A 25608-nucleotide genomic window follows, 5' to 3' on the forward strand; every position below is an offset into this window, starting at 1 on the left:
TTCCAACTGTACTTCAGCAAATTTATTGTTTGGTTGAAGATGTGTTTCCAAGAGAACATAATCTGTAATTTCATCATCTTATTGAAGAAAATTGTCAAGGCTGCTAAGATGGTCTTGCATTTGGATTGTAATCATTGGAAGCTGAATAGCTAGCATCCATTCAGTAGTTTAGTTCTGATCTGAAGGAAACCTGGTGACGATCATTGTAGCAGTTCAGTAAACAGTATTAAGAACACTGTTAAAGTAATAATACAAATTGGCTTGACTCCTGAATTAACTAAATATTTTTTTTATTATTGAAAACCATTACATGCATGTCATGGAGCAAGCTGACAAAGATGTGATGCATATTGAAGTACTGTATATCCAGAGGAATCCTCCAATACATAAATTGACAAAGTCTTTGTGAGGTCAAAGGAGGGTGTGTAGAGAAGTTTGTTTCTCCCACTTTCCTTGCTGTGCTAAACTGTGCAAGTTATTTGATGGCTTAAATTCATATTGAGATTTTTGGGAAGACCTAAAAATTTTTTTATTAGATGTTGTTCCTGTGAAGGACAATGAAGTGATGCCTCTAATTTCCGGAGTCTTGTCAAGTTAAATCAAGGTCATGCTATCTGGAACCCACTTCGGGTTTCCTCTTTATTTCCAGATCCTCAAGATGAGGATGATGACATTACATCATTGACCTGAAGAAGTTTGTTTTTGATTAATCCAAAATCAAGCTGTTGATTTATTGGTATGCATGGAGAGAGAACTTGAATTAACTTTTTAAGGTAACCTTTTATAAGAACCAGGAAAGGTTCATTTATATCTGCACAGATGCTGTCTGCTTTGTGGAATATTTCCAGCATTTTCTATTTCAAAGGTACATTTAATGTCAGGGAAATGTATACAATATACGCCCTGAAATTTTTTTTCTTCGCAACCATTTCAGATTTCCAGCATTAGTAGTTCTTTTGCTTTTTGTTCAAGTTTAATTGGTGGTAATGATCCCCCAGTCTCTCCATACTGTAGATCACAGACCCCCTCAGGCCAAAATGAAGTGCAACACTAATGGTAGACTATTACCCAGAGCCCTCAAGACAAAACCAAAAATAAACCTTTAACTATTTTGTACTGATTTTTAAAGCATATGTCAGAATTTCTCTCCGATCCTCCACACTGCCAAGAGTCTTACCATGTAATATTAATGGTAAGACTCTTGGCTGTGTGGCGGATCAACGAGATCTTGGGGGACACTCAAAGATGCTGCACAGGTTTACAGTGTTGTTAAGAAGGTGTATGGTGTGTTGGCATTCGTCAACCGTGGGATTGACTTCAGGAGCTGTGAAGTAATGTTACAGCTATATAAAACCTTGGTCAGATTCCACTTGGAGTAGTGTTCAGTTCTGGTCACCTTGCTACAAGGAGGATGTGGATACTATGGAGAAACTGTAGAGGAGATTTGCAAGGATGTTGCCTGGATTAGGTTGAGTGAACTTGGCCTTTTCCCTTGGAGCGACGGAGGATGAGAGGTGGCCTGATGAAGATGTACGAAATGATGAGAGGCTTTGATCATGTGGATACCCAGAGGCTTTTTCCCATGGCTGAAATGGCTAACATGAGGGGGCATAGTTTTAAGGTGCTTGGAAATAGGTACCGAGCAGATGTCAGGGGTAAGTTTTTCACGCACATAGTGGTGGGTACGTGGAATTCCCCACCAGCGGTGGTGATGAAAGCAGATACAATGGGGTCTTTTAGGAGCCTCTTAGATGGATATACGGAGCTTAGGAAAATAGAAGGCTCTGCACTAGGGAAATTCAAGGCAGTTTCTAGAGTAGTTTACATGGTTGGCACAACATTGTGGGCCGAAGAGCCTGTAATATGCTGTAGATTGTTTTATGCTGTATGTTTTATGTTGACTGGTATATTTCTGAACTCTTGTTAGACACTTTAATTGACAAGTTGAATTAGAAGTATTCACAAACAGAATAAGGCTCACTGTTAGCAGAAAAGGAGAAGGGCAAAATTGTTTGCTCTGATTTGCTGTACATTATTTATCTTCATGCCTGAAAATGCTAATTTGGATTAAGAGTGGTCAAATGATCAGAAATCAGTGTGATTAACTGGGTTTGGTGCCAAAACCTAGTGAGATTGAGTAGGGTTCATTGCTTGGGCCCCAGTTCATAATCTGTAATCAGTGATTTGGATGAATAGGCCAGGAGTAATATGTTTAGCCTTGTTGATCATGTGAATTTTGGATGCCAGGGAGGTGTGGAGAGGATATAGGGAGACTTTAATGGGATAAAGGTAGGCTAATTGAATTGGTGAGGCCATGGCAATTACAACATGGAAATATGAAGTCATCAACTGGTAGAGACAAAATAGGTTAAGAAAATGTCTTTAAGATGAGGTGGAAGTGTTGGTGTTTATTGGAAACCAGGCATCTATTAACAGAATCATGGAAAGCTAATGTGCAGTAAACAGTTGAGACAGTAGATGGTATGCTGATTCGTATTGCAAAAGGGCTTGTAAAAGTAACGATGCTTTAATGCAATTACATAGGATCCTGATGAGGTTTCACTTGCAATACTGTATTTAGACCTGGTCTCCCTACCCAAAGAAGAACATTATACACTACATGATGGCTCGCAAAATTGGTTCCTGTGATGGGGATTGTCCTTTGAGAGATTAATTAGACTTGAATACAATTTCCACAGTACTTGACAGGTTGACATAAAGTTGATGTTTTCTCTAACTTGAGTTTCTAGAACAGGGTCACAGACTCAAAAATAGGGATTGGCCATTTAGGACAGATAATAAATATAATCATCCAGAGAACAGTGAATCTTAGTTATCTCTTCTTTCAGTTAGTCCTGACGAAGGGTCTCGGCCCGAAACGTCAACTGTGCTTCTTCCTATGGATGCTGTCTGGCCTGATGCGTTCCACCAGCATTTTGTGTGTGTTGCTTGAATTTCCAGCATCTGCAGATTTCCTCCTGTTTGAATCTTCGTTATTTCCTACCTAAGAGGGCTGTGGCAGCTCAGTCACAAAATGTATTCAAGAGAGACTGATGGATGTTTGTATATTAAGAGAATCAAAGGTTGGTATAGGAATGTAGCGCTGATGTGAAAGATCAACCATAACTAACTAAGTGGTTTTAATGACAAAACATCAGCTATTGTTTCATATATGTATCTTATCTGAACATTGCTGCAAAACTTTTATTTAATTCTATCCAAATCATAATAAGTTACTTCTATCTGCAGGATGGCCGTTTGGCAGCTGGAGATCAGTTACTTAGTGTTGATGGACGCAGTCTCGTAGGGCTTTCACAGGAAAGGTGAAGTACTTCCTTGCAGTTTGCTTAAAGCACGATGAGCTCAACTCAAGTGTTAGTAACATGGTCTTTGAGTCCAAATGTTCACACCCTCTTCACCTGCAATAAGAGTGTCATATGGAGAGGCAGTTCTTCTTGTACTAACTTCAAATATCTCATGATGGTCCATTAACGTATTTAAAAAAAAATATCAAGGGTCAGTTGGGGGTGGGGGGGGGTACTGCATGCTCTAAGTAGGTCATAAGGAGAAGACAGTGTAAACTTTTTTAATTGGTCATTTGTATCCAAATTGTGCAAACTGAACAATTCCAGAACTTTGTCAATTGTGATTTCAGTCAATTTTAAACTATAATTAAAATTTTAAGGAAATGTTCTCTTTCAGGGCTGCAGAGCTAATGACAAGAACAGGTTCTGTGGTAACCTTAGAAATAGCAAGACAAGGAGCCATTTACCATGGTTTGGCTACTCTACTTAACCAACCTTCTCCAATGATGCAGAGAGGCAAGTTCTATATCAAGATTTTGAAACAATATATTAAATTGCATATTAGTCTTGTACTTTCCATATATTTACTGTATTAGGACATAAAAATATATTTTTGCTTGAAGTCCCTGCTGGTTTGCTGCACAGATCTTATTCCCCTGCATTTCTGCAATTTATTACTTCTTGTGTGCCTACCAGCTTTCGCTTTTAATTTTCAATATGGGGTCATTTACAATGGTCATTTAACCTCCCTGAATATCTTTGGTGTGTGAAGAGAAACTGGAGCATCCAAGAGACGACATCAAGTCTTTTGGAGTAAAATATGCAAATTCCACACGGTAGCAACTGTTACATACCCTGTAACCAGGTTGCCAAACCGGCAGAAATGGACCACTTAGTTGGAGTCTGGATTACTGGAACTAAGAAAGTTTTATTAAAGAAATAAGCAACACAGTACTCTAGTCGAAAGGATATAAATGCAACAGTTTAGCAATGATAAAACACACATGTACACAGAACTAGGATAATAGGATCAATCAAGCTCTATGGCAGTCTAGGGGTAAATGATCAGTTTCAAGTGACGCAAAGTTCAGTTCAATTTAGTTCAGTTCGCAGTAATCGCTGTTGTGCTGTTGGGCGGGGAGGAGAGAGAGAGAGAACGAATGAATATGCAAATCGGTTTCCAAACAGACCTTCGATATTCCTCGCAGTTAGCTTTCGGGCGAGCCCTTTGTAATGACTTCTGAGGTCACCGACTGTGATCCTTCCGTTCCAGATACGATCGTTCTTCTGCAGTGAACCCGGCACCCAGGCAAGGGCGGACACACACACCAGGTTCCCGCCGGACCGTATCTTTCCACCCTGTGCGTCTATGGCTGGTCCCGCGACCAGACCTCCAAAAACTCCCACCAACTTGTGGGGGGGCACACCGCTTCCAGGGTCTCGTTACCTCGTGGTGTCGTGTGTCTGTTGCCTTAGCGAACCTGTCCCTTTTTATCCCCCTGCTGGGGTATCGCCTGTCCATCAAACTTCAAACAGTTCAGGGTTCAAAGCCACCGGTCTCTGACAATACTCGGAACCGTGTCTCCTTTCGGTAATCTCTCTCGTCTCTCTCTTATTAGCACCTTGCATGTTCCCCCATTGTCCTCTTATCGGCATCAATCTTCTGATAACTGGTTCTTTTGTCACACAACCAAAATCAGGATCAAATCTGGATTGCTGGAGCTTTGAGACAGCAACACTAACAGCTGTTCCGTGCCAAACGAGACTCTTAAAAATCCCGTTGTGCTGCATCTTTTCAAGTTAAATAATATTTCTTTATCCTTGGCAGATATTATGTTCATAGCTTTCTTTTTAAAGCCTCCAGGTGAAAGTAAAAGGACCAGTGGTTCTGTTTAAGATCAAAATGTTCTTATGGTATCCTTGTCCAAAATGTATTACTTGTTAATTTTAGATCTAGCTGTCTCTAAATGAATTGTTTTATTTGTTTATCTATATACTTCCAAAATAGTTTATTGTTTATCATGTGATGAAATGCTAAGGAATGTTTTATTTTACTACCCTCATTGGTCAAAACTTCCTGGAAACAGTGAGCTATCCTTGCACCACTCAATTTCCTGGCATATCTGCATTTACACTGGAATGTATATTTGGAAACTTGGTTCTCCTCATCATCATTGTAGCATGTTGAGTTACCAACAGAGTACAGTCAGCAAATTGCAAGCTTTTCAGAAAATCATTTGATTTTGCTGAGAGTTCAGAGCCTTTGCAGTGCTTGAGGGAATCCAGATGGTTAGTGAGGTTAATATTAGAATTCCTGAGGGAATGGGACAACTTAAAACAAACTGTAGATATTTAGATTGTAGATTTAAATATATTGCCTATTTGTGCCTCGGATATTTATGTTAAATATAATTTTAATGAGTGGTATTGAGCTTGCTGTGCTTTGCAAAATTAGGATAGGGTATGGAAAAGGCCAGCTGTTCTATTCTTAATTCCTTCTGGCTTTGTATGATGGGTGTTACTGCTTACACTGGGCATATTCTTAATTTAAGATGTTGGGGCTGTGTGCTTGACGTCAGCAGGAAAAAGGATCATTGTGTTCAATTAAATAAATTTGAAAATGATAATCGTTTTGTTTGTCCCACTTTTTTTACTACTATCATTTGTTTCCATTTTAACCAACTTGAGTGAACTAGATTCAGATTTATTATATGAACATCAAAACGTACAGTGAAATGTGTTGTTTACGTTAACAACCAACATAGCCAAGGATGTGCTGGGGGCAGCCTGCAAGTGTTGCTACACAATCCAGCACTAACATAGCATGCCCACAGTGTTCAACACAATAACATAAGCAGCAACAGCAACAGTAGAACAAAAGCAAGACAGCCAATAGCAGTATTAGCTCTCTGAACCTCCAGTTCTTGCTTGGATTCTGACTCACTGTCATTGGGCCTCCAACCTCAGTCCCTGACCCAGCTGTTTTCTTTTCACTTAACTTACAAGTTAATGCAAATTAATTTTCATATTTTCAATACTTGAATCATTCAAGTCAGTTAAATATTCCAAATTCACAAGTTCTATGGATAATCCCATGATGTTCATATTTTTCTTGAAGATTTCCATTATTTTCTGCTTTTATATTAATATTTGAACAGATGTTTTTTAAAATGGGTATTTTGAAAACAATTATATTCCAAATCAGGTTAAATTCTAAAATATCTTCTCCCATTTTCAGCTTCTGATCGCCGTGGCTCAGGTAAACCTCGCCCAAAGAGTGAAGGTTTTGAATTGTACAACAATAACCCTCAGAATGGAACACCGGAGAATTCACCAATAGGATGGACTGAATACAATGAACCAAAGAAACCATCTGGGGATGACAGATTATTGAAAAACCGAGCAGACCATCGTTCTAGTCCCAATGTGGCAAGTAAGTAAGAATTATAACATAAATCTAGCTGCATATTCACTATTGCCAAGCACGTTGTGGCTCATAGGTGGTGAGTATATGTAATGGATTTTAAAAAGCCAAGACAAAAACTTCCTGCCATATTTTCAGAATTATATGAGCACTTCCAGTTTATTTTAAATGCAAATTGATCCGAATTTTTCCCCTGGTTTTCTCTCCAAGTTTCTGTATGTGGTGATTTACAGTGTTATTTGAGGGTTTATATAGATAGTTTTTTTTTTGTTATTCGGATAGTATATTTCTCTGGATGACTATAGGAGCAAGCTCAGGGAGATCCAAGTAGAGCATACAATACGTGTCTTCATGTATGAAAACGTTGGTCATTGATCTCTCCTTCACTATATGACATCAGACAATGGTTGTCCAAAGGTGAATGTCAGAAGCTAGGATTTTTAGCTACCTGGTATTTTCTTTACATTCAAAGAGTTACATTGATTAAAAATTCTGAAGCTGGTTCCAGATTTGATTTGGAAAGAATGTGTTTGTGTCTGATGCTGAAGGTTAATTTCCTGATAACATAGATGTAGTATGGATATTAGGTGCAGCATGTAAGGATTCTTTTGTTTAGCTTTAGGAAATAAATGCTACTAATAATGCTACTACCCGAATATCATTAAAACTAATTGATACAAATCCCTAATTAACAGAATAAATTACCACATCCAGGAATGTGCAGAAAAAATCAGTGGAAAAAATTCAGGTCCACTTAAATTTAAAGTACACTAAAAGTCATCACTTCTACCATTGCTATCGTGGACACAAGGTCAGGTACGTTTATTCCTGGTATCGGTTTGCTCACTGCCTGCCACAGATTCGGTCAAACAGCTACAGTTACAAGAAAAAGTACTTGACCCTTTGCAATTACCTGGTTTTCTTCAATAATTGCTCATAAAATATGGTCTGATCTTCGTCTGTTACAAACACACAATCTACCTAAACTAATAACACACTAACAATTGTACTTCTCGTCAATACTGAATACACCATTTAAATAATCAGTCTACGTTTAAAAAAAAAGAATGTGAACCTCTGGGGTAATGCCTTCTACAAAAGCTATTTGAATTCAGGTGTTCCAGTCAGTGAGATGAGACTGGAAGTGAGGGTTGTAGAGGTACCCTGCCTGATTTTTTTTTTTAAAAAAATGGTTACTGACAGAGCCTGTTCTTCTCAAGAAAGATCTGTTTATGTGCCTTGATCAAAACAACTTACAAAGAACGTTGGAAGAATTGTAGAGATGCATGAAGCTGGAAAAGGCAACAAAAGCATTTCTAAAGACCTGGGTGTTCATCAGGAAAAAGGGCACTGCACGCCATTACCAAAACCTCATCCCAGCTGTGGAAGGAGCATCATGGTGTGAGGCTGCTTTGCTGCCTCAGGGCCTGGACAGCTTGCAATTGTTGAGGGAACAATGAATTCAAAATTGTATCAAGACATTTTCCAGGAGGATGTCAGGATAGTGGTTCATCACCTGAAGCTTAATAGAAGTTGGATGATGGCAATAAGACAATGATCTGAAACACAAGAGTAAATCAACAACAGAATGGATTAAAAAGAAGAAAATTTTGGAATGGCCAAGTTAAAGTTCTGACGATAACCCAATTGAGATGCAGTGGCATGACCTGAAGAGGGCTGTTCATGCGAGGTATCCCAGAAATATTGATGAACTGAAACAGTTTTATGGAGGAATGGTCTAAAATTTCTCCTTGCCATTGTGTAAGTGTGATCAGCAGCTACAGGAAATGTTTGGAGGTTATGGCTGCTAAAGAAGGCTTTACCAGTTATTAAATACAAGGGTTCACATACTTTTTCCTGTGAATGATTAAACACTGTGTTCAATAAAGACAAAAAGTAGTTGTTTGTGTTATTAGTTTAGGCAGATTGTTTGTTTAGTACTGTGACTTAGAATTGAATTGATTTAATTTCTGACATCCTTCACATACATGAGGAGTAAAAATCTTTGTTAAATCTCCGTCTAAATGTGCAATGTGCAATCATAATAATTTATGATAAATAGAACAGTCAATGTAACATAGAAATACACCCAAATCAGCGTGAGTTGATCAGTCTGATGGCCTGGTGGAAGAAGCTGTCCCAGAGCCTGTTGGTCCTGGCTTTGTGCTGCGGTACTGTTTCCCGGATGGTAACAGCTGGAATAGATTGTGGTTGGGGTGACTGGGGTTCCCAATGATCCTTCGGGCCCTTTTTTCACACCTGTCTTTACAAATGTCCTAAATCAAGGAAGTTCACAACTACAGATGCGTTGGGCTGTCTGCACCACTCTCTGCAGAATCCTGCGACTAAGGGAGGTACGGTTCTCATACCAGGCAGTGATGCAGCTAGTCAGGATGCTCCCAGTTGTGCCCCTATAGAAAGTTCTTGGGATTTGGGGGCCCATACCAAACTTCCTCAACCATCTGAGGTGAAAGAGGTGCTGTTGTGCCTTTTTCACTACACAGCTGGTGTGTACAGACCACGTGAGGTCCTCGGTGATGTGGATGCCAAAGAACTTGAAGCTGTTTACCCTCTCAACCCCAGATCCATTGATGTTCATAGGGATTAGCCTGTCTCCATTCATCCTGTAATCCACAACCAGCTCCTTTGTTTTTACGACATAGAGGGAGAGGTTGTTTTCTCGACACCACTGTGTCAGAGAGATGACTTCTTCCCTGTAGGCCACCTTGTTACTGTTTGAGATTAGGCCACTCAATGTAATGTTGTCACCAAATTTAATTAGCAGATTGGAGCTGTGGGTGGCGACACAGTCATGGGTATACAGGGAGGGAAGGAGGGGACTTAGTACACAGCCCTGAGGGGCTCCTGTGTTGAGAGTCAGAGGGATGGAGGTGAGGGAGCTCACTCTTACGACCTGATGAGAACTCCAGGATCCAGCTACACCTAGCAGGGTCAAGGCCAAGGTCTCTGAGCTTCCTGTAGAGTCGGGATGAAATTGTAGTGTTGAATGCTGTACTGCAGTCCAAGAACAGCGTTCTCACATAACCATCCTTCTTCTCCAGATGTGTAAGGACAGACCACATTTTGTGAGTAATTAATGCAAGTAATTGCAAAGGGTTCACAAGCCCTTTGTAACTTTGTTTTTTTTTTCAATGTATTGTATCTCCATGAAGGAGCACTGATTCATCAAATGAAGGAATGTGCTGTAGTAATCAGGTCTATTTCAGCTGATTCCATAAGTCTTCCTAGAATTTGGAGTCAATTTTCAAGGGCTGGGATGACTTTAACAATTGGGAGGGAGGCTGACATAGTGCTGTGATTGTAAAGATCTTCAGACTATTTTCAATGTAGGGCAGGTAATTTGGCAGGCATTAAAATCACGATTTTCCTCAAAGAAAATAGACTCCCTCCCATCCCCAGGTTACGAACACCCAATTTGTGTATAGCCTGTACATATGACTAACATTTGAGAAACTATTAGCATGGATTTACTAGCTAGTGGGTCTGTAGGCATATTCAGTCTGGAACTAGATTCATTGCTGAAATTCTGTCTTGAGAACTATCTGGTTATGAACTATCCTAACCTAGGGACAACCTTTAGGAAATGGGGTAAGGTGACTGTTCTGGAATTTGCTTGATTTGTCTTTTTTGAAAGAAGCCAACAACAAAAAAATTGTTTAACCAACATTTTTGTTGATTTTTTTTAATATGGCAAATGTACTTTAATGGGACTATATTTCAATGTCTTGGTTTTGCATTGATATGAATCTTGTGAATGAAATTTCAGCCAGTTTTCTGTACTGAAGTTGAAGAACATGATACATAGATTATTTGCACTTAAATTTTTGAGCAATTAAAATCATCAGTGGAGTAAAATTTAACATTGTAACCTGTACGCTTGTGCCAGTGTTGCTACAAAACTGAGGCAAAAGCTTTTCAATTCATTCTCCTTTTAAGTATAATTTTCAAACCAATTATATAGAAGTTTCTAATTAAAATCTCAAATAAAATAAATGTAGATATTCTTGTAATAATGTAACTTGTAATTACTTTATTTCTATTTTTGGTGAAAAGACCAACCTCCAAGTCCTGGGGCAAAACCTGTTTATTCTACTGCACCTACCTCCAAAATTCAGTCTGTCTCTACTGGGAACCTCTGTGCTGAGGTTTGTATGCATAAGAATTTGCTACTTAATCTGTAAATATTACAAGTATTAGTTTTAATCACTAGGTTTTACATCGTTTCTTTCTGGTTTTCACTTAATTATTTGAATCCATACTTAGCAGCCCGATATTCCTGGATAAAATGAATATAAACTTTTGCTCTGCTATAACTAAATGATAATCGTTAAAATAATTACTAAAGCAAGTATTTTTAAAGTAGTTCATATAGCCTGCGTTAGTTAAGTACTGTGTTAATTGACTGTCTAAGCATCTCACAAAATGTTGGAGGAATTCAGCAGGCCAGGCAGCATTGATTGGAAAAGAGTAAACCCTTCTGCTGAAGAGTCTGTGCCCAAAACATCGACTGCTACTCTTTTCCATAGATGCTACCTGGCTTGCTGAACTCCGCCAGCATTTTCTGTCTGTTGCTTGGATTTCCAGCATCTGCAGATTTTCACGTAATTGACTTTATATCTTGTCTGTGCCTCTCAGCTTCTAAATTATTGATGTTTCAATTGAAGCTGTCAATAATGTTTATTGATTTAATTAAATTGCTAATTTTGCTTTTAGGAGCAATTATTGCCCACAAGACCTGAAGCGTATCCAATTCCCACACAAACGTATACTAGAGATTACTTTACCTTCCCAACGTCGAGATCCCAAGATCGAGTGAGTCCCGTTCCTGGTCAATGGCATCACTATGATGAGAGGGCAGTAATGCAGGATCAGCCCTTTACTAGCACTGCACAGGTAGGACTGCTGACACAATACTCTGTAGGTAATACCTAAATGAAAGAAATCACCCAAAGCAGATTTTGAAAAGTATATGAAGAATTGTATTTCAGGTTTGCACGGTTACCTAATAAAGTGATTGGCAGTGTAAATTACAACTTTAGACTAGCAATGCAAGCTTCCTCCTATAGAGATTTAATTTGATTAAGCATTGTCCATAATGCTTTGTTTAAAAACAAACTATCCTTAAAAAAAATCAGCGATAGAATATGTGCTTAACTATTGAATTTAATATGACACTCTACCTTTTATACATTTATGGTAACTCATTAATTTGGCAATTTTTCGCATATAGGCAAATCATTAGCAGCTATTTTAAAAATGGCATTCTATGGATGGACTATAAAAGAATCCTATTTGGAAATATGAAAATATTACAGGACCTTATGAATAAAAACTGTCTTGCAGTAATTAGTGAAAGGCATGAAATATAAACAAGCTTGGCATTTCCAGAATGCTGTGAATACTATGAATGAGGTATTGATTGTGAGTTTTTTTAAAAACTTGGTAAGGATCTTGTTGTTTCATTCTAGTTTAATCTTCTGTTTTGCTGATTTTGGCCTATTTGCAGGACTGTTGTTGCTTGGTTTAGTGATTTTCCTCAGAATAATTCATTACTTCTGGGATTAAAGCATAAGAAGAATAGCAGAATTGATTCTTGCCAAGATTCTTGAAGCACAAGAATATGATAAAATAATCACTTTAGATTAATAGATTTTCATTAGAGCTTGTATCTGCCAGGGCGATTGGGAGAAGCTGTGGCCTGAGCTTTTCCCACTCAGGAACCTGCTTTAAATGTGTTTAAACCTTGACAATGAAAAAGTTTTAGTATGCCAGTTGTCACATGATCAGCAACAATGAATTATGAATTAAGGCAGGTTTCATAAAAACAGACAAACATTTAGTAAACTCTGCTCAACAAATAGCGAAAAGTATTCAAACGACTTACATAACCGGAAGTTAACTGCTATACGGCAGCTCTGGGACAATTCTTAAAAGGGTAAACGCGAAAACAGTTCTTAAGGTGGTAAATTCGAGCCCAGTCTTTAAAATGGTAAATTCGAAAGTCCAAATGATTTATGCAGTGAATAAGGAGAGACTTCTCTGGAAACGGATTTCTTCGAAGACATGACATTACTGCTGATTCTCCAAAGGATTCACGACGAAGGAAATAATACGGCTTAAAGGAACTGACTTTTTCCTGGCAACTTCCCTGTTTTTGCAGGAGTTATCTCGGATATTATGAACGAATCCTCAATAAGGGTGATCCCTTATAAAGCCGCCGAATGACTCCAACTTTATTCCAATCCTTCAGGTTCCCGTCCTTTAATAAAGTCTTCACTCTCCAATACTGCTGAAAAGGGGAAATTACAGATGCAACACACAAACATGGCAGCACTTGGTGAAATTGCCAGCACCAATCTTTGCACCTTAAAATAGAAAGGAAAACTTTGTTTTAAAACAAAACTGCGTCATGACAAATGCACAGCATAACGGAGTAACTGATGAACTAACATAGAACTAAACTGGAAAAAAAACTGCATCACACCAGAGGTCTGCTTTATACCTGTTGAGAACAGGTCATCATGTGACCTCACACTGGCATGAAAATTACATCATGTGACCTCTGCAAGACCATTATATCATGCTCATAAGACGGTCACAAGATACCCACAGGGTATGTAACACCTCCCTCCAAAAAAGAAAATTTTGGTCTTTTAGGAGCAAAATTTTAACAACTGTTTACACAAAAAAAACGAATGTATAAAATCTGCAACATTCATATTATACACAGTATTATCATACAGCACCTTGCAAACTAATATACAGTAGGAGTGTTACAAATGTTAAAATAACACTCCAAAAAAAATTTTACATTGTATATTTAACATCTAGATAGACAATGAGCGATCACATTCTCTTTACCTTTAATATGAGTTATCAAAATATTATACTCCTATAACATCAAACTTTGTTGCTGAATTGGAGTTTGATTTATTTTCTTAACCGTTTTCTTTAACTGAGCCCGGACCTACAACATAACCAAGGTAGGTCACCGTGGCATGACCAAATTCACTCTTACCTAAGTTAATAGTTGTTAACTTTTGAAAGCCTTTCAAATAGTTTCTCCACTACAGTAATATGTGCTTTCCAAGTATCATTTCCTGTAACTAAGCCATCAATATAGGCACCTGTATCTTTTAACCCATGAATCACAGTATTAGTCATCCACTGGAAAGTACCTGGTGCATTCTTCATCCCAAAGGGAAGAACATCATATTCATACAACCCGGATGGGGTTACAAATGCAGAAATCTCTCTACCTCTATCCGTCAATGGAACACACCAATAATCTTTTAACAAATCAATCTTTGTAAGGAACTTTGCTTGTCCAACTTTATCCACACAATCATCCACTCCAGGGATTGGATACGCATCAGTTTTTGTCACAGCATTTACCTTCCTGTAATCTGTACAAAACTGAATACTATTGTCTAGCTTAGGCACCATAACAGACAGTGAGCTCCAATTCGAATTAGAAGGTCTAATAATAATATTATTCTCTAACATATACTTAATTTCTTGTTCAACAAGTTCACATTTTTCCCTGTTCATCCGATACGGATGTTGTTTTATGGGTTTGGCATCTCCAACATCTACATCGTTTAAAGCTACTGTGGTTCTTTTAGGAACGTCTGGAAATAAATCCCTATATTTAAAAATCAGCTGTTTCATCTGCTGCCTCTGCTCTGGCTGTAAATGAGCTAATTTCTCCAATATTTTCCAGAATTGTTGAGTTTGGTAATCTGGCAGAAATAATGTTGGGTTTAAAATGAGTTTCAGATGAATCATCCATTAAGCTCCCAGTGGGATCAGATTCATTATTATTGACTACAACAGTCATAGTAGCAGACTGTTTTGCATAATACGGTTTTATCATATTTATATGACACAGCTGTGTTGGCTTTCTTCGATCTGGGGGTTTTTATCACATAATCCACATCATTCACTTTAGATTTAATCTCATAAGGACCATGAAATTTAGCTTGTAACAGGTTCATTTGCACCGGGAAAAGAACCAACCTTATCTCCAGGCTTAAATGACCTTATTCTAGTCCTTATCATACTAAGTCTTCATTTTCTCCTGAGCCGATTTTAAATTTTCCTTGGCTAAGCTACAACCTTTATGTGTTCTTTAAATTTTAAAACATAATCCAACAAATTAGTGTGTACCTCTTTATTAATCTACTGTTCTTTCAACAAAGCCAAAGGTACTCGAACTCTATGCCTAAGCACAAGTTCAAAAGGACTAAAACCTAACGATTCTTGCACTGCCTCCTGTACTACAAAAAGTAGTAAATGTATGCCCTCATCCCAGTCATTTTCATTTTCCCCACAACACATCCTAATCATAGTTTTAGGGGTAGAATGGAACCTCTCCAAGTCACCTTGCGATTCTGGATGATATGCAGACGAGGTAATCTGTTTTGCTGCCAGTTTATAAACTATCTGCTGAAACAATCCAGACATAGAATTACTACCTTGATCAGATTGTATTTACTTAGGTAAGCCAAAACAAGTAAAGAATATTATAAGAGCCTTTATTATAGTTTTAGCCGTTATATTACTGAGTAGTATGGCCTCAGGAAACCTAGATGCTGTGCACATGATGGTCAGCAAATATTGATGTCCTGCCTTAGTTTTTGGCAATAAGCCTACACAGTCTATAATAATTTGGGAAAATGGTTCACCAAATGCTGGAATCAGTTGCAGTGGAGTAACTTGAACACGAGGAAATCTGCAGATGCTGGAATTTCAAGCAACACACATAAAAGTTGCTAGTGAACGCAGCATGCAGTAGTGAATTTAAAAACGCAAACACCTGACGAAGGGTCTCGGCCCGAAATGTCGACTGTACCTCTTCCTATAGATGCTGCCTGGCCTGGAGTAACTTGATTAGGTTTACCCACAATTTGATAAGTATGACACGTTCTGCAAAATGTTGCTACATCTTTTCTTAAACTGGGCCAGTAAAAATGTTTAAAAACCTTGTTCATAGTTTTCTTTACGCCTTGATGGCCATTCAAAGACATACTATGAGCCATAGTTAAAATCTCATTTCGATAAACTTTAGGAACTACTACCTGGTGATTAACGTCCCATTCCTCACTTGCAGGAATTGTAGGTGATCTCCTACAATTCCTGCAAGTGTAGGAATGACTTCCTCATTAATACTCCCTTTTCAAAATAATATCCTACTGGCACTTCCTCAGTTTCACTATCTGGAAGAGCTTGGTCCTTTGATAATCTCAGGATCTCTACCCTGCTCTGCTATCATCTCCTTCCGAGCTAACGGCAAATCTTCATGGTCAGACTTACTACAATATTCTTGTTCAAACAATGAAGGTAAGAAAGCTTCTGACACATACTCAAAATTTGAATCCCGAGTTGAACAGTCATGGATAACAGACCCATCCTGCACATCAATTTTTTAGCCATAGCTTGGGTTGCCACACAGGAGGAATCCGTGTTAGAATCCACCTGTGGTTCCTCAGATATGGGCTCTATTATCAAATGCACTTCAGGAAAAACTTGTCCATCTGCTAAGTCATTTCCTAACAATAGAGAAACACCATTCACGGGTAAACTGGGTTGTAGTGCTACTTTAACAGGCCCTGTAACTAACCCTGACCTTAAATTTACTTTTGCAAATGTGCCGGCATAAGGGCATTCCCAACTCCTCGTATATAGTTTACCTCACAGATGTCAGACTCATCGCTAAACTTTCGAACACTGTCTAATATAAGTGATTGAGAAGCTCCAGTATCCCTGAGTATTTTTTATTGGCACAGGAGTGGATCCCTTTTGCAAAGATACAAATCCCTTTGTTATAAAATGTTCATCCCCTCTTAACTTGGGTCAGACTCCAACAAAACTTACTTTGTATTTATCGAACTCTGTGGATTTGCAGGTGTTTCAATATGCTGCACACAAGCATCTGGGACTGCTTCCTTCTCTTTCTTTTTCACTCAAAAACAGTTAGCTATTACATGTCCAGGTTTCTTAAAATAATTACAAATAGGACCAAAATGTCTTTCCTTCACACCTCTCCCTTCATCCTTACCTTTCTCATTAACTTCAGATTTAATTTCTGGTTTACTTGACTCTCTGTGCTATTTTTCCTTTTAGAAGTTCTACCTGGAGAAAATTTACTCATGAAATAAAGCATACTCATCAGCTAATTTAGCAGCCTCCTGCAATGTACAGTGTCCCTCTCATTTAAATATGTCTTTACTTCAACAGGAATGCTCCTTTTAAATTCCTCCAATAAAATCAACTCTTTTAATTTATTATACCCCCCATTCACATTTTTAGAGGAAACCCATCTCTCAAAACACACAGATTTCTCGCAGGCAAGTTCCACATAAGTTTTTTCCACAGATTTCTTGAAATTTCTGAATCTTTCTCTATAAGCTTCTGGAACCAGTTCATACACTCTCAATATATGCTGCTTCACAGTACCATAATCAAGTGCTTGCTCAGCAGTTAAAGCTGTATAAACTTATGCCTTACCTCTAATTATACTTTGTAACATCACTGGCCATTTATCTTTTGGCCACCCTGAAATCAGAGCAACAATTTCAAAATGTTGGAAATATTTGTCCACTTCTGTCTTATTAAATGGAGGAGCCAAAATAACTTCTTGACTTGCTACAAACTGTTTCCTAGAACCAAAAGCCTGATTCTTGGACTTCAATTTCTCCATTGCTAGCTCAAACTTCCTCTATTTATCTTCTTCTTTAGCTGCTGCTTTCACTTTAAATTGCTCTAACTTTATCTGTTCGATATGTAACTGCATCTCCAGTTTACTCATTGGAAACATACCTTCATCAAAATGTCCAGAATTTATATAGTGATCTGCGATTTTTCTCTGAATTACGGGCTTTGTTGTAACCTTCGTAATTCCTTTAAGATCCAACCTTCCAGCAATCTCGGATACATCATCTTTTTTTTTGCACTCACAAATAACTCCGGGTCTAGAGATTCCATAAAGTAGTCAGTATTCCATAAAGACGTTACTGCTGATTCTCCAAAGGATTCACGACAAAGGAAATAACGCGGCTTAAAGGAACTGAGCTTTTCCTGGCGAGTGAACACTGCACAGCTTTCCTGCTCTTGCAGGAGTTATCTCAGATATAGGTCACTATATTATGAACGAATCCTCACTAAGGTTGATCCCTTATAAAGCTGCTGAACGACTCCAACTTTATTCCAATCCTTCAGGTTCCCGTCCTTGAATAAAGTCTTCACTCTCCAATACTGCTGAAAAGGGGAAATTATAGATGGAACACACAAACATGGCAGCACTTGGTGAAACTGCCAGCACCAATCTTTGCACCTTAAAATAGAAAGGAAAACTCTGTTTTAAAACGAAACTGCATCATGACAAATACGCAGCATAATGAAGTAACTGACGATCTAACACAGAACTATGAAAAAAAAACGGTATCACACCAGGGGTCTCCTGTTGAGAACAGGTCATCATGTGACCTCACTGGCAGGAAAATTACATCATGTGACCTCCACAAGACCATATCATGCTCATAAGACAGTCACAGGATGCCCACAGGGTATGTAACACAGTGTAACAGTGTGATGCAAATGCCTGTTCCAATTCAAATTGGCAGTGTTTGTTTTTTGACAAACTGTCCTTGTGACGCTGACCATCTCACAGTTAGCAGATCGATAATTAAACTCTACTGCTATAGTTCAGGTTCTTTTTTGAGTTGGATATGTTGAATGAATTAAAAAAAAAAGGTGAGCTTGTGAGGGAGTGGTGACGACCAGACAATAAAATGAGGTATGAGACTAATGTGATTTCTCTGCTAAGAACCACCATGGATGCATTGTGTTGGAATAGTTTGGTTGTGCTGAGGTACGTGAAATTTTGCAATACATAATAGGTATCTGAAAGTGAGCAATTTGGTTCTCCAGAATCCTGTGTTCCAAGTTTTTAAAAAGTAGGAAAAAATTTCTAGTGCTGTTTTAGTTCTCCAGTATCATCCACAGAGGTGCTTGCTATTATTAATTTAGTTTTCCCATCTACATCCCTTGTTGGTAGCAGGTGTTTAGGCAGTATGACTTAATCATGTGTACAGCACTGTAGTGTAGTGGTTATCACAACACTATTACAGTTTGTCCTGGGTATGACTCTAAACTGCAACTGGTGATGAGGCTCTGATTGGGGACTTTCAGAGCTTTGGGGAAAGTGGTGTTACCCCTTAGTCATTCATTGCTCCCAGGGCTGCTCTGACCTAGAACGGTAGCACCTGCAAGGGTTCCTGCTCAGGATACAAGGGAAGGCCAACGGTAGATCCAACATGTTCAGTAACTGAACTTGAGATAGAGAAGGCAGATGAGCTGGGACCTCAAATATTAACGGCTATAGTACAGGCGGATGAACATTTGGGAAGAGAAATGGCGATTTCTTTAGTTCGCCCAACGGTAGGCAATAGCAAACCACCGTTGCTAGATACTAGGTTTCCTAGAATCTATTTGCTAAGAAAACCATGGTCAAACTCACAAAATGTATCACACAACAACAGCGTCAAGAGAATCTTCAAGACAATTCTGAAGATATTTCGCTCGGTAGGGTTGATTCTGTTCAGCAGGGGATCCCCGACCGCCCTCAAGCTCATAAAATTCAAGGAACACAAAAGAAAATTATTGCCACTTGGAATGTAAGAACCCTATATCAAGCAGGAAGATTGGACAATGTGATAAATGAAATGGAAAGGCTAAAGATTAACATCATGGGAAGTAGCGAAGTTCGTTGGATAGGTGCTGGAACATATCAGAATAGAAATAAAACACTAATTTATTCTTGTGGAACATCCCATACTAATGGAGTAGGAATTCTTATGGATGAAAACATGGCAAAAGGTGTTTTAGGACATTGGGCAATGTCAGAAAGAGTGCTCCTTGTTAGATTCAGAGGACAACCATTTGATTTAGCAGTTATATAGTTATATGTGCCAACAACAGATGGAACAAATGAGGATATAGATAAATTCTATGAAGAGCTTGAACAAGCAAAGGATGGATGCAAATCTCAAGATATTGTCATGGGAGATTTAAATGCTAAAGTAGGACAAGGTGCTGATGGAAATACCATAGGAAAATTTGGACTGGGGAAAGAAATGAAAGAGGTGGGAAATGGGTAGAATGGTGCAAGATGAATAATCAGGTCATTATGAATGCCTACTTTAAAAACCATCCAAGACACTTGTGGACCTGGAAAACTCCAGGTGATAACACCAGAAATCAAATTGACTTTATTACTATAAACCAAAGATTTATAAACTCAGTGACTCAATGCAAAACATATCCAGGTGCAGACTGTAATAGTGACCATAACCCAGTAATATGTCATAAGAAGCTAAAGAAGCAAAAGCCTGAACAATCCCTTGACTACTCACAATTAATTAAAGAAGAAAACTTAAGGCAAAAACTTACAATTGAATTAAGGAATAGATTTCAAAGTCTAGAAATAGAATCTGTTGAAGCTGATAGCAATCATGTAGAAATGAAATTTAACACTGTAAAGGATGCCTTGGTAGAATCAGCAAAGTCAGCGATTCCTAAAAAAGAAAAAAGCACAAAGAATAAATGGATGACAGATGAAATCAAAAATCTAATGGAAGAAAGGCAAATCCTATAGAATATAAGTCCTTAGATAAAAAAGTTGAAGGCTTATGTCAAAAAGCCAAAGAAGGATGGTGAAACCAGGAATGTGAGCAAATAGGAAGAATCCCTATTACTGATCCAAAAAGATTACATTAACAAATCAAGAATATCACTGGCAAAAAGCTCCTCTGTTCTTCAGGTGGATGTTTGAGAGCAAAGGATGGTACCATTATCATGGAAAAAGATGAGGTTATAAACAGATGGACTGAGTATATTCAGGAATTGTTTGAAGATGATCGAGGCAAAAAACCAGAAATTAAGAAAAACATTGAAGGTCCAAGTATTTTAAAATCTGATGTTCGTAATGCAATAAGTAAGATGAAGAAAGGAAAGGCAGCAGGTCCTGATGAATTGGTAATAGAACTAATTATCGCCCTTGAAGATTATGGAATTGAAAAACTTACTGATTTAACTAATGACATTTATGAGACTGGAATATTACCAGAAGAGATGAAAAAATCACTTTTTTATCATTCTTCCTAAGAAACCTGGAGCAATAGAATGTGAATTACATAGGACCATAAGTTTAATGAGTCATATCACCAAGATACTAAGAATTTTGATGACAAGAGCTAAAAGTAAGATACAAGCTGAAATAGGTAAAGAACAACGTGGTTTTGTGAAAGACAAAGGTACAAGAAGCACAATATTGACGTTAAGGATACTATCAGAACGAACTATTCAAGTGCAAAAAGATTTGTTTGTTTGTTTGATTGACTACACAAAAGCATTTGATAGTGAAGCACAATAAGTTATTTGAAATATTACAAAAAAACTCGATCTAGATTTGAAAGACCTCCACCTAATCAGAAATCTGTACTGTGAACAAACTGCCACTGTAAGAATAGATGGAGAAGTGAGTCAGTTTACGAAAATCAAGAGCGGCGTTAGACAAGGGTGTGCTTTCTCCCCTGATTTATTTAATGTGTACAATGAAACAATATTACAAAATATAAAAGACATCTTGGGAATCAAAGTTGGCGGTGAAAACATCAATAATTTCAGATATGCAGATGACACTGTTAATTGCAAGTACGGAGGAAGAACTACAAAACTTAATTGATATAATTGTTGAAGAAAGTGCAAAAGTGGGTTTATCTATCAATTGCAAAAAGACAGACTGTATGGTGATACCCAAGAAGAAGGAGAATCCTATCTGCAGGCTGAGAATAAACGGGGAAGACATAAAACAAGTACAGAACTTTTGCTGCTTAAGCTGGGTGACATCAGATGGCAGGTGCAACATGGACATCAAAAGAAGAATAGGGATGGCAAAAGACACCTCTACGAGAATGAAGAGTATACTGATCGATATTAAACCAGGCATGACAACCCACCTCAGAGTACTGAAATGTTATGTTTTTCCAGTTATATGGCTCAGAATGTTGGACAATATCTAGTAACATGAGGAAATGAATTGTAGCAGCAGAGTTGTGGTTTTTGAGGAGGATGCAAAGAATATCATGGATGAAACGAATATCTGACGAGGATGTCATGAACAGAGCAAACACAAGAAGAGAAATGTATGAGATCATGAAAAGGCAACGTAACTTCATTGGACATGTGATTAAGAAAGAGGAGTTAGAATGCATGGTAGTTATGGGAAAGACTGAAGGGAAGAAAACAAGAGGAAGACAAAGACAAATGATGATGGAGACAGCAGCCAGAGAACTGGAAATGAATACCAATGAATTGATCCACTTGACCCGAAACAAGGGTGTGTGGGCCATGGCAGTTAAAGCTGAAACTGGGCATAGCACCTGATGATGATGATTATTACAGTTTGGGGTTGCAGAGTTCAGAGTTCAGTTCCAGCATGGTCTGTAAAGAGTTTACACTTTCCCTGTGACCAAGTGGGTTTCTTCCGGGTGCACCAGTTTCTTCCCACGGTCCGAGGACGTACTGGTTAGTAAATTGTCCTGAGGTTAGGCTATAGTTGCTGGATAGAGCAGGTCATTGGGTCAGAAGGGCCATTTCATGATGTATTTAAATGAATAATGCCTCTGTTTCGCTAAATAGGTGCAGGAAATATTTGAGATGCAGTGAGTGTTTACTGTGATGGTGTGGTTGTGTACAGTTTTCACATTTAGCACATCTTGAAATTGAAAAATAAAACATATTTTAATTGTCATGTAAATGTTTGCAGTGAAGTGTATGGGTTGGTTGGTGGCATCCGTTAGTCTCATGAGACCATGGATCGGCACCTGGAAAGTCTTGCTTCTGTGCCGTCACGGTGAGGCGACGCTGGAGCATCCTCTTCAGGGCGCAGGCCTGGGCAAGGTTGTATGGAAGACCGGCAGTTGCCCATGTAGCAAGTATCCCCTCTCCACGACACTGATGTTATCCAAGGGAAGGGCAAGGGCCGATACAGCTTGGTACCAGTGTCATCGCAAGTCTATGTTCCCTTATTCTGACCTTACCAGAGAAAAATGGGTTTTCTTTGTACTTGATTTATTTCATCTGTCTTCTATGGTTTCAATGAGGACAGTTCCAGCCAATCCAAACCCTCCTCTAGAAAATTCTGTAGGTTTTTCCCCCAATTGCTTTGGTTTCCCCTCAGTTCAAAGACGTACTGGGTAGGTCATTGGTCATTGTCAATTGTTCCGTGATTAGGTTAGGGTTAAGTTGTAGTCGCCAGAGGTTGCTTGGCAGCATGGCTCAAAGGTTCCACTTTGTATCTCTAAATAAAATTTAAAAACAAATAGTTTATCAAACCAAATGTTGCAATCTTGAGTGCTACAAGCCCCAAATAAAAAGCAATTGACTCTTTCTTTCTCCCCTCCCCCCACCCTTGGCTACATGATAGGATGAATGATTCCAGACCACTGTCACAGTCAGAACTACCAGGCTCCTTCTGTAGAATTTAATTTTCTTTCATTTGTAGGCATCCCTTGCAATTTAACACTTCAACTACATTTCCTTAAATGTAATAACACAGTAACAAGAGTTCACACTTGACCTCAGATGTCATCTTTGTGGAAATTAAGTTCTCCATGACTGCAAGAAATTTCCTTGGGTGTTCTAGTTTCTTTTGACATCCCAAAAATGTGCTGCTAGGTTAATTGCTACTACAAATTAATCAAATGTAGGTGTGCACTGGGATAATTGGAGGCAGTTTATGAGCATATAGGGGAGAATAGGACCAGTGGAAGTGCTCTAAGAGCTGACAAATATTCAGCAGGCTGAATTACTTCCTCCAATGTCATAAGATATCTGAAAAATCTCAAAAGTAACACACAAAATGCTGGATGAATTCAGCAGGTCAGGCAGCATCTATAGAAATGAATAACAATTGAATTTTTAGGCCAAGATCCTTCTATAAGACTGAAGGAAGGGGGAAGATGCCAGAATGAAAAGGGGGGGGGGGAGGAGGAGGAGGATATTTGGAAGGTGATAGGTGAAGCCAGGTGGATGGGAAAGGTAAAGTATGAAAAGTGTGTTATTTATTAGGTAACTGCATTCCATTAATACCATGTACAGTAAGTTTGGAAGTTTAGCATATTTTTGAGAGCAAACCCATTTACACTGTTCCTTTGAAACTGAAGAAAATTTGCATGTTATTTATTCTGTGTTTTTGTCCTGTAATGAATAAAAATCAAGTGTCTCATGACTCATGGGAAGTAGATTATTTAGGCTCTACTTAACATTTTTTCATTTATAATGTCGATTGCTACCATTTTTATAGTTACTGATAAAGTAAAACATTACTGATCTTATTTGCATTAAAGAATGGTTTGATTATTAAGATTGAATTAAGTTGTTTCGCTTGATGTTTTGCATTTGCATCATTTCAGATCAACTAGGGAAGTATTTTGAACAAGTATCTTTTCAGGACTTCCTCAATACAGCATTTGCAACTTTAAAATTAATGATATTACTGGCCTAAAATAGACAATGAACATTTTCAGTTCTGCATATTAAGTGTTAAATAAACATTTATCACTTTTAATTGTCTAACAGCGTGGAACTCGTTCTCAAGAGGAATTGCATGAGGAGAAAGCTTTCCACCAGGAAAAAATGAGGCAGGATGACTTGCCCCGCAGGGTAGCAGAATACCGAAAGGACTTGGATTGGAAATTGGATATGCGGGCTAATCAAGGTTCAACTGTGGATTCCAGTACATCTAATCAGGAGCATTTGAGCTACTCTTCAAAACCTCTTCCAACAAATGTTATTGCTCCTCAGAAAAGTGGACCTGGACGCTGGAAAACTCCAGCTCCAAATCTAACTACTCCAATTGCTGTTTCTCAACCTATTCGAGTAGAAAATCAGTTGCCACCACCACCCCCTCCACCACCGCCAGTACATTATGCTATTGATTTTGATAATGCCCACACTGATCTACCCCTACCACCTCCACCACCTCCCCCACCAACTTCACAAGTATCTAGTCAAGGCTCTGCTGTTGATCGCAGGAAGCGAGAAGAACAACAGCGCTGGTATGAGAAAGAAAAGGCACGGCTGGAGGAAGAAAGGGACAGGAAACGCCGTGAGCAAGATAAGAAAATTGGCCAGATGCGTGGTCCACCTCCTTTGCATGTGAATCCACCTCAACCTGTTCATATTACCACTTCAATTCAACAAGCAAGGCCAGAAAAAATGGCAAACTTAGCGCGGTCTCAAGATACAGTGATTCGTGAGCTTCAGCCTCAGCAACAGCCTCGAACAATTGAACGCAGGGATCTGCAGTATATAACAATTAGCAAAGAACAGTTACCTGTAAGTGATAGTCTCTCACCTGATCCCTGGAAACGAGATGCAAAGGAAAAGATGGAGAAGCAGCAGCAGCAACATCTTTTGGAAATGCTTAGTAAAGAGATACAGGAACTACAGAACAAACCTGATCGCACATCTGAAGAAAACGATCGCCTTCGTAAACTTATGCTTGAATGGCAGTTCCAGAAACGGTTACAGGAATCCAAAGAAAAGGATGATGATGATGAAGAGGAAGAAGATGATGATGTTGATACAACACTTATCATGCAAAGATTGGAAGTGGAACGACGGGCAAGGGTAAGGAGAGTAAAATTATATATTTTTTAAAAGTTCCGGGTTTCCTGTACTTTGAAAGTGTTCATTGTGACATTTTATCATGAAGATATTAATATAAGCTAAGTATTTAAGAGAGCAGCTGGTCATATTTGGTTCCTGTGTGCCGCTCTGATATGTTATACT

The 25608-nt window shown here is 38.5% G+C and overlaps 1 protein-coding gene across 4 annotated transcripts in view; it reads left to right on the top strand.

Annotated features, from left to right (window-relative positions):
* afdna (afadin, adherens junction formation factor a) overlaps positions 1–25608 on the top strand; it is a 203092-nt gene that overhangs the window by 149550 nt on the left and 27934 nt on the right. For all 4 annotated transcript variants that reach the window (XM_072265966.1, XM_072265967.1, XM_072265968.1 and 1 more), the window contains 6 exons: positions 3250–3323; positions 3703–3821; positions 6544–6738; positions 10804–10895; positions 11464–11643; positions 24394–25446. In XM_072265966.1, the coding sequence (XP_072122067.1) occupies positions 3250–3323; positions 3703–3821; positions 6544–6738; positions 10804–10895; positions 11464–11643; positions 24394–25446 (1713 nt within the window). The remainder of the gene's footprint in view (positions 1–3249; positions 3324–3702; positions 3822–6543; positions 6739–10803; positions 10896–11463; positions 11644–24393; positions 25447–25608) is intronic.

This window comes from Mobula birostris, chromosome 8, assembly GCF_030028105.1.
Source record: "Mobula birostris isolate sMobBir1 chromosome 8, sMobBir1.hap1, whole genome shotgun sequence".
Taxonomy (NCBI): domain Eukaryota; kingdom Metazoa; phylum Chordata; class Chondrichthyes; order Myliobatiformes; family Myliobatidae; genus Mobula; species Mobula birostris.